General features: G+C 33.6%; 1 protein-coding gene across 1 annotated transcript in view; it reads left to right on the forward strand.

Moving 5' to 3' along the window:
* The window catches only part of FBXL13 (F-box and leucine rich repeat protein 13), a 241,176-nt gene that overhangs the window by 23,577 nt on the left and 205,496 nt on the right, over positions 1 to 12,103 (forward strand). The window contains exons 4-7 of the mRNA XM_016145844.2: positions 2,313 to 2,380; positions 3,165 to 3,319; positions 4,192 to 4,301; positions 6,249 to 6,413. Coding sequence (XP_016001330.1) covers positions 2,313 to 2,380; positions 3,165 to 3,319; positions 4,192 to 4,301; positions 6,249 to 6,413 — 498 coding nt within the window. The remainder of the gene's footprint in view (positions 1 to 2,312; positions 2,381 to 3,164; positions 3,320 to 4,191; positions 4,302 to 6,248; positions 6,414 to 12,103) is intronic.

The raw sequence follows: 12,103 nt of genomic DNA on the forward strand, positions 1-12,103 counted from the left end.
ATTTTTGGCACCTGGGACTGGTGCTTTTATGAGAATCTAATGCCTAATGTTCTGAGACGGAGCTGAGGCAGTGATGCTAACGCTAAGGAGCGGCTGCAAATACAAATTAAACTTTGTTTGCTTGCCTCCCGTTCACCTCCTGCTATGTGGCCCAGTTCCTAACAGGCCGCGGTCAGGTACTGGTCTGCCACCCAGGGCTTGGGGACCCCTGCTACCAATGCCAGGTTGCTTTTTATCCAGCAACTTCTCCACAGAGTTGTTGCCCAAATCCTTTACTCTCCATTTGTAGTGGCCAGATGGCAGAGAATAAGTCTACATCCAGGCAGTTGTTTAATTCTCTCAATCAATCTGTACATATTTGTTGAGCTCCTACTCTGTACAATACACTGTCATCTAGAATAAAAAGGTGAGAGAATATTTTCCATTTCCAAGCAGTTAATATACAACAGCTATGACGAGTAGAAAGCATGTTGCTGGAGTGTCAATGGTGAAAGTATAGGTACGGAAAGTAAAATCATGTTACTGAGAGTACTGGTATGTGACTGATAGTTAAACTGGCCAGAGGTACTGCTGAGCTGCAGTGGAGCTGACCGTTGAACAGCGCGTTGTCTGGGCTGTATGGAGCATCACTGGGCTGGAGTTCTTGCTGCAGGTCAGTCCTTCAGAGATACTCTCTTAAAGCTAATTTTCCCTGTGGAGAAAACAAGAGGATGCCAACAAAGAGGAAAAAATCGTGGTTATTTTAATTCTATTAGTGTTTTTTTTTTTTTAACTGGGAGAATAGTATAAAATTAAAATAAGAATTTAGGAAAAAATTCTTTAAAAAGTTCTTAAAAACTTAAAAAAAGAAATATAATTTCAAACTCTTTTCATCATGAATTAATGGAGGCTTCAATTTCTCCTTTTAGAAACACATTTTTGCTGATTTAAAGAGCTGATCATTGGAAAGAAAAGTTAAATGTTACTTGCTGAAAAAAAAGTCAAGTGTCACTGGCTGAATTATAATTTTTCTTTTCAAAGTTATTATCACCATAATGTTTTGAACTGCATTTATTTCATTGTGCAATATAGTCATATTTTATCAACTAAAACATTTTATTGTAGATATTTATATAGCACTTTCCAGGTTTTTTCTTCTAAAGAGACATTTAGGCTTAGGAAATTGAGTGACCAACAGCAGAGCTAAAAAATAATAATGTACATGAAATTTATCTTTACCTCTGCCACCTCATTTATTTTTTGTACTCTTTACTTATCTGGATTCCTTTCCTCCATGGAAATTAGAATTTAGTAAAGAATGACTTCAATAACTTACATTCTCTTTCACCACAAACATAATTTGCATATAATCCCCATCTAAAATGAGACTTTCCAAATGTCATTGAACATGAAGCAGAATATCAGGGGGCCCAGGGACCTTTGTTGTGTGTCTAAAATAAATTGATGATTAACATGTGTTTGCTGTATCTATTAACTTAACAAAGCATTTACAACAATGTGCAAAGATGAAAAACAGTTGTTTTTAGAAAAGTAGAATTCAGAATTCTGGACAGTTGGTTTAGATTTGAGTCAAACATCTCTACACCAAATAGAGGTGATCATATGTCTGTGTAGTTACACAGAAATAAGGGTGGGAATAACCTAAGAGAAAACATATAACATTAGCACTTTACAGTAGTCATATACATATAATAAATGCATTAATATAATATTAAAGAATTGACCAAAGGTACAATTTCAGCAATCTTCACACATAGTCCCACATATTTAAGTGCATTATTGCGAATAGTTGCAAGTGATAAATTTGCATCTTTTGCAGCATATTCCTCAGGTAAGACTTTTAATTTATGTGGTTTTCTATTTCTGCTTGGTAACTGAGGCATTCCTGTATTTTTTTTTTTTTCTGAAAAGAATGATCTCATTTCATACTCTTGAGAGGGCAAAAATCATCATCATTAAACAGTGACACACACAGTGACCAGCCAACCTACAACTCTATACTCCTATCAATATAGCTGATAACAATAATAATGCCATAGTCCTTACCTTCAAATGCTTTAAAGTAAGTTCAACATAATGGAAAATTTTTAAGCTGTGATTTTAACTTTTTAAAAAATAGGTAATAGGCATTTACAACAAAATTCCAAAATATATAAATGATATACAATTCTATCAGTTTATTCCTGTCTTCCTACTGCCCAGTTATGCCTCTTAGATGTGACCATTGCTCTAGTTTTCTTGTGTACCTCCCAGAGGTGGCTCATGCATTGCATTTATTTCTAATGTTTATTTCATTTATTTGTTTATTTTAGATCACTCCAGAATTGATGATAAAAGCATGTACTTTTTATACTGGAAATTTAGTAAAGACCCACTTTTGGTAAGAATGTGATTTTTATATACTATTTTTTCCTCTTTGTGTTTTTATTCTTGATAATTTCCATACAAAGAAAAGCTCATTTTTGGCAAGTTGTGCTGATTTTATGTATTCGATCATGTTTCCATGATTTATTATTATTTTTTGAAATATTTAATTAGCTTTTACTTATTTAAAATATGTTCTTTATTTCTTCAAGGTATCGCTTTCTTTTTAAAAAAATAAAACTTCAAAAGTGAAAATATAGATCCATAATTCCCTTATCTGAAACCCTTAGGGCCAGATATGTTTTGAAATTTATATTCCTTTTTTTGTTTAAATTTTAGAAAGATATTCTCTATACATTCTTTGTATTATATAACATCTTTAGTGGTGTCTGAGGTGACACATTGAAACCAAACATATTTGAACATATTTGTATTCCTATAGTGACATATATTCTTACTAAGTGAAATGAAGAAAGGCTATGGGAAGCCATGTGTCATATCTAGAGATTCTGATGCAGAATTAGTTTAGGTCAGGTCTAGTTTTGCCTCTAAAAATAGGTTATGAAAAAAACTTTTGGATTTAAGAGTCTTCTGGGCTTCAGAGATGTAGATAAGAGAAGTGTAAGCTCAAGGGAAATGTAAAGTCTAGCTATAAATAAAGCAATAAAAATAATTTAATGATTTCTTTCTATGCTGTGGTTTTTGAGGAGATCAAGAAGCTATTACTTTTTCATCTCTCTCTATTTAGTAATGTGTTACCATACATCAAAATATTATTTTTCTGTATTTCCTGCATGTAGTAGTTGGAAAAGCACAGCAATACCTCACATAAATGAAAGTCACATTCAGGCTGAAAAAATGGAAAAAGCAATGGAATATAACAATTTGAAACTTCAAAAATATATATTTTGTCATTGGCACTCTTATGTGAAAAGCAAAAAAGAACAACTTAAAGGTAAACTCGTACCTAGTAGCAATTATTTTTTATAGTCCTGTATTCCGAGAATCAGAAACTTTAAGTATAGTTTATACTAGAGAATTTATTTATTTATTTATTTATTTATTTATTTATTTATTTATTATTTTTAAGTCTAGATAATTATCATGAAAAGTAAAGCCACTAATTTAAAATATTGAATGAGATTTGTCTCAAGGGGTTTTATTGAAATAGAAAACAGAAATTTAAAATAAAATCTTGTACGTATTTTTGTGATGTACATACAAACATAAATAGGGACCCACTATCAGTATTTTTTACATCATAAAGAGCTGGTTTATTATAGATAGATACCAAACTGATTTTTTTTTTTAGAGAAGGTTCTGTATTCTTTATAGATATTTCATTTAATTTATACATAAGGCATAGAACATATGTTCTTTTACTTAAAACTTTGGTGGTTGTAATGAGTGGACAGTGCATGGACACGATCTTGGGAGCAGGGATATAGAACTCTAGCCTTTTGCTTAGATTTTATCTAGCTCACCAGATATTGATTTGTTTATGGCCGGCCCTTGCAAATCAGAGGATCATTTCCTTTTGATCTGCTACTACTGGTATCTCGGTTAAAGTAGATCCTCCAAAGGTTTAACATTAAGGAAATGGGCCTCTATTGCTGAGAGGAAACAATTGGCTGCAGCTGTGAAGCCACTGCCCTCTGAGAGTGGTATCCCCACCCTGCTTTAGTCATCCTCCCTCCTGGCCTAGCCCCTGTAATTAAAATCAAACAAAATTATCAGATACAACCTTGGTTCATATTATAAATATGATAGAATATTAAACACTTTTTTTGGAAGCAGTAGTACAGTAATCTAATAAATTTTCTTCAGAAACACTATTGCGGATACGACAGATATTCAACCATATCAAGCTAATAAATATCCTGACTAAATGGAGAAATAAAGCAAAAAATAATTATAAAAAAAGAGAAGATGAGCTGGTATGGTATATTGGAAACTTAATATTTTTAGAAACTAAATTTTTCTGTTATATTGATATTACCTCAGATAATAATGTTATGTGTGGAAAACACTAAAATTATGAGTATTATGTACTGGTTCCTTTTTTTTCAATTTAATAATTTAAATTATACTTCAGCTACTTAAAACATCTCCTAATAAATTCTGTTTCATTTCAACTATAAACATCGAGGAAAATCTTTTAACATTTTGTTTAAATTTATTGTTAAAGATACTAAGAATTTTGTTTAAGTACGTTTATATAGATATCTTTAAAATGAAAAAGAAACTATTTGATATGATTATAATAGAAAAATAAATGATAAAGATGGAACAAATTTATTTTTTTCCAGATAAGGTTAAATTGCCATTTTTTCAATTTAATAAATTATCTTAATATTAAATTATTTTTAAAATTACTAAATTGCTAAACTTAAAGTATCATTCTTTTTTAAATGAATTTTTAAATTTTCACCTTTTATATTTATTTATTATTATTTTTTTAAGTATCATTCTTAATTGAGACTCCCACTAGGAATTAAAGCAATTAAAGCAGAGAACCCAAGCAAACTCTTTCAAACTTAAAAATATCTCTCATTAGCTTAAACTATTATTATATTATTATTTAATGTATTAGAATATTTACAGTAACTACTGGGATTAGGATTTCAATATGCTGCAAATTTCTGTAGTTAAATTATTTAGTAGGCAATTTTTTACTAATCTTTGAAAAACAAAGTTTAAATAAATAGGAAAGAGAAAAGAAGGAAAAAATTAAACCCTCTGTTTTGTGGTTGTGTCTTGGAGGGCAGGATCAATGCCTCCCATGACAAATTGGTTCAGATGTTGAAACCAATGATACTACACACATACCAAAAGAGTATGAAAAGATATATTACTCACATAATGCTTGAAACAGTGCGAGAGCCTGTGGTGGATGCTAAGATGACTAAAGTATAGTTTTTGCGACCTAAAAGTTGGTCGTCTACTGGTATTGAACTGATGTTCTTGCAGGAGGTCCTCTAGCATTTGCCTTTTGTGGACTGCTCTTTCAATATTTTCCACCACTTTGTGTACTACATTAGTTTTAACTCCAGCCCTGATGTCTGATCATTGATCGTCTAATGGCAAAATAGGTAACTGTACATGACCAGTCTGCTCCTTTTACACCCTCCTTGAACTGAACAGCCCTGAGAGCAGACAATATATAGTTAATTGGGTGTTCAGAGAAAATTTTTTTTTTCTAGCTATGTGATTTTTTGGCCTCACAATCATTCTGTTTTCACTTAGGTGGAGTGAGGATGGCAGGTGTGTGCTGGGAAAAGGGGAACACTTCTGCATGCTAATTCTCCAATGTGTGTCCTTCTTTAGAGTCTATTATATATATTAAAATAAAATTGTGTGTGTGTGTGTGTGTGTGTGTGTGTGTGTGTGTGAATCGATGAAACACTTATTTACTCTTGGGGCTTTTTTCTTGATTATGCAGTTTTCAGGAATGTGTGAAAAGTTAAATAGAGACTTCCTGCAATGATAAATCAGGCAAACACCAAAATTCTTTTCTCTGACTCTCCTTTTTATTTTTTTGCTAACCACTTCTCTTCTATGCCCCCAAATACCAATTCTACCACTACCAGAACCTTGACTTCGGGCTTTAGTTTCCTCATCTATAAAAGAGCAGACTGGAACACGCTTTCTGAGGTGGCTGTCTATACCAATGTTGTATGACAACTAATGGAAATGATCTATAATGCTCTAGTGGTTCAGAGAATATTAAACATGCTTTGGACAATGATAATTTATGTAATGATGATGATAATAAATAATGTTTAATTGGTGCTATTATTGTGTTAAGCATTGTGCTTTGTGTATATCATCTCATTTAACCTTTACATCGATTCCAGTGAATTTGTAAATTATTTTCATGGCAGATATTGAAACATGAACGTCTATTGAGAAAATGGAGAAACAGGATAAAATTCAAAGAACATGCTGATGAACAATCCATTTCTTCTGAACAAAGTCTGTCTGAAGGCTCTCTTGATGAGATTTCTCAAAGTGACCTCTCACTATTACCAGAAAGAGCAATATTGCAGGTTTGTATGAATTTATATGTCTTAACTAGTTATTTTCAAATTGTCTGTTTAAAAAGTGGTTTTATGAACCTTATATCAATGATGAAAGCCATATTTTGAAAAAAAAATTGTTTACAACTAGCTGTTGGCTATCTCATTTTTTTGGAGGTTTTCCATTTGGATGCCTGTAAGATAAATATAACAATCAAAAACGAAAAAATTAAAACTGTAGGAAATAAGAATGAAAGGAATATTTTCCTTCTTTCCTCCTTCCGACATATGTTGTCACTTAAGGTGCAATAGATTTTAAATAGCCCGATGCTTACCTTTTAATCTCAAAATCATAATCTTTTAATCAAATGTTATATCTCCACTCTGGAAAGTAAATGAGGCTTCTCTTATTGCAACATTCAGCTAGTTATGCATATCATCTTTCTTATATTGTGAATTCATAAAAATAAGAATCATGTATCTATATCTTATATCTCATTGTTCTCTGAAAAATAAGCCATAATTCCAACTACTGGTTATATGCTATTATATTTTGATAGGTAAGTAATTTCTAAGTTGCTGACATGATACCCCATTACCTCTGAATATTATTGGTGTATTTCCTGTAATCAAGGGCATCCTCAGAACTAATTCAGGTTTCTTCACTGTTTGAGACTACCTGACAAGTGATGAAAGAATTGTAAAATATCACCTTATTCTGGTTGAAGGTAGCTTTACATTATAAAATCCCATGTATTAAATCCATGCTTCTAAATGTACAGAACTGAACTCAAATTATTTTTGAGTACCAGATCTATATCTACATCTAATCTTATACTTTATGTATAACATCAAGTTAGGATAAGGATATTTTTGCCCATTCTTTTCTCTTTATAAATTGCCTGCTCATATCTTATTCTTTATAGAATTTGAATTCCTATAATTTTCTTATTAGTTTGTAATAGCTCTTTATAATAGTAATAAGAACCATCTACCTGAAATATATTTGATATTTTTCTCCCCATGCACTTGATGTTTGCTTTCAATTTTGCCTATGGAGTCTTTGATGAGAGAAAATTTAAAGCTTCATATAATATACTCTATTTTTTCTAAGCCCTATCACACTCTTTCCTCCAGTTATGTAGCTGTTTTGTCTTTAAACTCTGACACTTGACTGCTAATGTTTCTTTGTTTATCAGTGGCTACACTAGGGTTTATGATATTCATGAAAGATTAGGCTTTCAAATAATTTTCTATCATTTCACACATAATGTAAGAACCTAACAAGAGTATGCTTTCATTTACCTTCTCCTGTGCTTTGTGCTATTATTGCCATTAATTTTATTTCTATGTATGTATAAACCCTGTAATATGACTTATTTTTGCTTTAAACAGTTAATTATATTTTATTCAGTATTTTTTACTTTTAATAATCTGAAACTTACATAAAAGTTGCGAGTACAGTACAAATAACTTTTTTCCTAAACAATTTGAGAGTAAGTTGCCGACATAATACCCCATCACTACTGTATTTCCTATAAACAAGGTGTTCTGTTACAGCCATCAAAATCCTCAGATTCAATTCACATTTCTCTCTTTGTCCTAGTAACGTCCAAATAATGCCAAAGGATCCAGTCCAGAATCACACATAATAATTGTCATGTTTCCTTAGTCTCCTTTAGTCCACAACCATTCCTCAGTCTTTCTTTAATTTTCGTAACCTTGACATGAAGATTGGGCCAGTTTTATTGCAGAATATCTCTTAATTTGAGCTTATTTCATGTTTCCTCAAGAATGTATCCAGGTTATGCATTTTCGTTAGAAATAGTAGACATCATGCTGTGCTCTTCTCAATGCATTATATCAGTGGCACGGGATCTGGATTTGTCCATGGTTGGTGACAGTCACTTTGATCACTTTATTAGGATGATGTCTGCCAGCCTTCTTCACTATACAGTTTCCCCCTTTATAACTGATATGCATTTTGTAGGTAGTTACTTTAAAATATTCCCATCCTCATCTAATTCTCAATGTGGTTATTCAGCGTGGACTCATGGCTTTCTAGTTTATTAAATGGGTTATAATCCACAACTACCACTATTTATTTTGGTGTTCGAATTGTTCCAGATTTGGACAGCGGGAGTCCTTTCAAGTTGCCTTCCTTGTCCTTTTGATATACAACCATCATTCTTTCTTACTTTGTAGCACAGCACATTGTCCCAGGCTCATCTTGCACTTTCCCCACTCCGGATAGGTTATTTTCTTCAAGATTCCCTGAGTCCTTTTTTAATGCACATTGAAACCAAGTTGAGCACTACTTGTGTTCATTGCCATTGGAGTGGCGCTTCTCCAATGCGGTCTCAGTAGATACACCTAGAGACTATAAGTAGTACACACATTTGCACATTTATTTCCATATCTACATACCTCTACAAAATGAAAACCTAAATTGTACATGGATACTTCTAGCTCCTAATTAGCACCATGAGGCTTATTTCTAGTTTCTCCCTTCCCATATTTGCAATGTCCACCTCCAGCAGTAAGAATCCCTGCTCTTATTATTCTTAATATACTTATTTGCTCACCTTCCCTGTGTGTAACCAGTCACATACATTGCTACCCCTATCTCGTTCCTGTGTGGATGCCTTCTTCATTTTGCTAAGGCTTGACATCCCTTATCAGGCAACTTCCTTATGCAGAGGTCCTTCTCATACTGTCTGGGCTCTGACATCCTGTGCCAGTTGCCTTTCTCTCTATGTATTTGCCCTCTTAACTTTGTTTGAGATAAAACACCATGCACTGAGTGCCTTCCTACGTAAATGCACTCCTTACCCTACTCAGGCTCCGACACCCATGTGTAGGCTGCTTCTCTTTGGGGATGCCCTCCTTACACTGTGTAGGCTCTTTTTACCCCATGCTATGTCCCCCAGCCTCCATAGCTCTTTTCACATCCAACGTGGCCCCTGGTATCTTACACAGAGATTCCCTTCTTTGGTTTACCCTCCTTGTTCTGCTCAGCCTCTGACATCCCACTCTGGCTGCCCTTTATTAGAGACACCACCCTCATCCCTCTCAGGCTCCGGCACTGTATGCTGGTTATTCTCCACGTGGACAGAGGCCCTTCTTACCCTGCTTGCTCTCTAGGGAAGTTTTATTTGGTTCATTCAAAAGATCTCTACTTTTCTTCTTAAGTTAATTTTTTTCTTTGACATTGTTGAAACTTTTTATAATAGTTGTTTTAAAGAAATTGTCTACTAGTTCTGTTACCCCTAAAGTTTCTCTATGTGTTTACTTTTTCATTTTTTAATTACAGTTGACATACAATATTATATTAGTTTTAGGTGTTCAACATAGACATTCATGTGACTGATGAAGTGATCACCCCATATATCTAGAACCCATCTAACACCATACATATATATTACAACATTATTGGCTACATTGCCTATGCTGTACTTAACATCCCTGTGACTGTTTTAATAACTAGCTATTTGTACAATTTTTTTGATAATATAAGACTTTTATTGCACCTTTAAAATATCACAAATAAGTCTGAGGAATCACCCAACATCTTGGCATTTCTTCTGGACAACTTAGTTCAGCCTCCTGAACTGTTTTATTATTTTTTTTCCCGAAACATAAATACTATCCTAAAATTTTCTGATATTCTTGTTTTTATCTTTTGTGGCTTGTTGAGTCAAAGCAGCTGAATTTGATACAAGTATAATGTCATTTCCTTCAAAAATTAACTCATTTTTCTGGACGTGAGATACTGAACAAGCAATACCTGACCTCATTCTAACCCTGTGCATGTGTATTTCACTGAAGAAATGTTAGATTTCAACAAAAGAACCATTCTCTCAAATAACAGTGTTGATGGGGAAGCAAGCATATATAGACCTCATCTTGTAACTGAAGCCCAATGTAACACCTTTGATTATATTCATATTCTGTACATATGCAGTCCCCAACCTTTTTGGCACTAGGGATCAGCGCTCCTTTGAGAATCTAATCCCTGCTGATCTGAGGTAGAGCTGAGGCGGTGATGCTAGTGCTAGGGAGTGGCTGCAAATACAGATGAGGCTTCACTCACTCACTTGCCACTCACTTCCTACTGTGCAGCCTGGTTCCTAATAGGCCACAGACCAGCACTGTCTACAACCTGGGGTTGGGGACCCCTGTTGTACATGACTACAGAGAGTTAGAACAGTAGCCTGTTCATTTCTATTTCCTCACCATTTGTCAACCTGGAGCTCTCCTTTTTCTTTCCCAAGGAGACTAAATTCTACATTGATGTGATTAAAATTCCTCTGAAGGGTACCCTTCACAATAACTGTGCATCCCTCAAGAAGGATGTCCACATTTTCTCAAATGTCGACAGTTTGATTTCTGAGAATGGCCTTTATCCTCACAGTAGATGTAGCAAAAAGAGTGCAATTTGTACATCTTAATCCTTTCCTCCTTTTCACCCATTCCCTCAACCCTCCTCCAATGAGGCAACCATCAAAATGTTCTCTGCCTCTATAAGTCTGTTTATGTTCTGTTTATTTTGTTCTTTAGATTACACATGTAAGTGATATCATTTGGCATTTGTCTTTATCTGACTTAATCCACTCAGCATAATACCCTCTATGTCCATGCAGGTAGCCCCAAATTGCAATGTTTCGTTCTTTATCTGTTTTCTGTTGATGGACCCTTAAATTGTTTCCATATCTTGCCTGTTATAAATAATGTTGCAATGAACATAAGGATGCATGTGTCTTTTTTAAAATTGGTTTTGTATAATGTCTGTTATTGATGCTAATGAAAGAATATTTATGGAAAGAGAAGACAGGTGACATTTGAATTCAAATTATGTATCCTCTCCCAGTCATTTCAAGAAGATTATTGAGCAGTGTGTCCATTTTACAGATACAGAAAATAAAATTCATTAAAACCTACCTTGATTTGTATGTTTTCAAAGGGTTTATGAGCTTCCTTTTTTCCCCATTTGCTCGTCTCTGTACTTCCCTAGACCCGATCTGTAGCCTTTGTCAATATTTAACGCTTCAAGGGCAGGGACCATGTGCTTAGCCTCAATAATAGTTTGTGAACTGAACTGCTTATCTTGTGCTTGCTCTTTATTCTTCTCCAGAGTAGCCCTACTGTTAGTGATGCTGGTTTTCGTAGAGCTGAAACTACACGAATTGCTAATCTCGTCACCCTATCCGTCTTCCTATTTTCACAGATTAATAAACAGCTGCATCATTGTTTTTGAGAGTAAAGCAGGGATATTGCCAAGCATTTGGGAGTACAGACATAATTAACTTTTATTTTTTGATGCTTTAATTCCCTCTTTTTTCTACTTTTTTTAGCTTTTAATAATTCCTATTATGTACTTTTTGATAAATAAGTATCTCAGTGATTAACACAATTAAATATCTTCTTATATTTTCCCTGTCATTTAAAAAAAATGCTTTCAGTTATATCCTTTTTGTCTTTATTGAAATACAATAGACAACTAGTTGCTTGTATTTACATTGTACAATTCAATGAGGTTTTTTTTCAATTATAGTTGGCATACAATAATATACCAGTTTTAGTTGTATAGCATAGTAATCAGAGATCCACATAACTCACAAAGTGATCACCCTACTAAATCTAGTACTCCTTACATATTTATTACATTATTAACCATCTTCCCTATGCTGCACTCTACATATCCATGTCTATTCTGTGCT

This window comes from Rousettus aegyptiacus, unplaced genomic scaffold (assembly GCF_014176215.1).
Source record: "Rousettus aegyptiacus isolate mRouAeg1 unplaced genomic scaffold, mRouAeg1.p scaffold_m13_p_13, whole genome shotgun sequence".
NCBI classification, from domain to species: domain Eukaryota; kingdom Metazoa; phylum Chordata; class Mammalia; order Chiroptera; family Pteropodidae; genus Rousettus; species Rousettus aegyptiacus.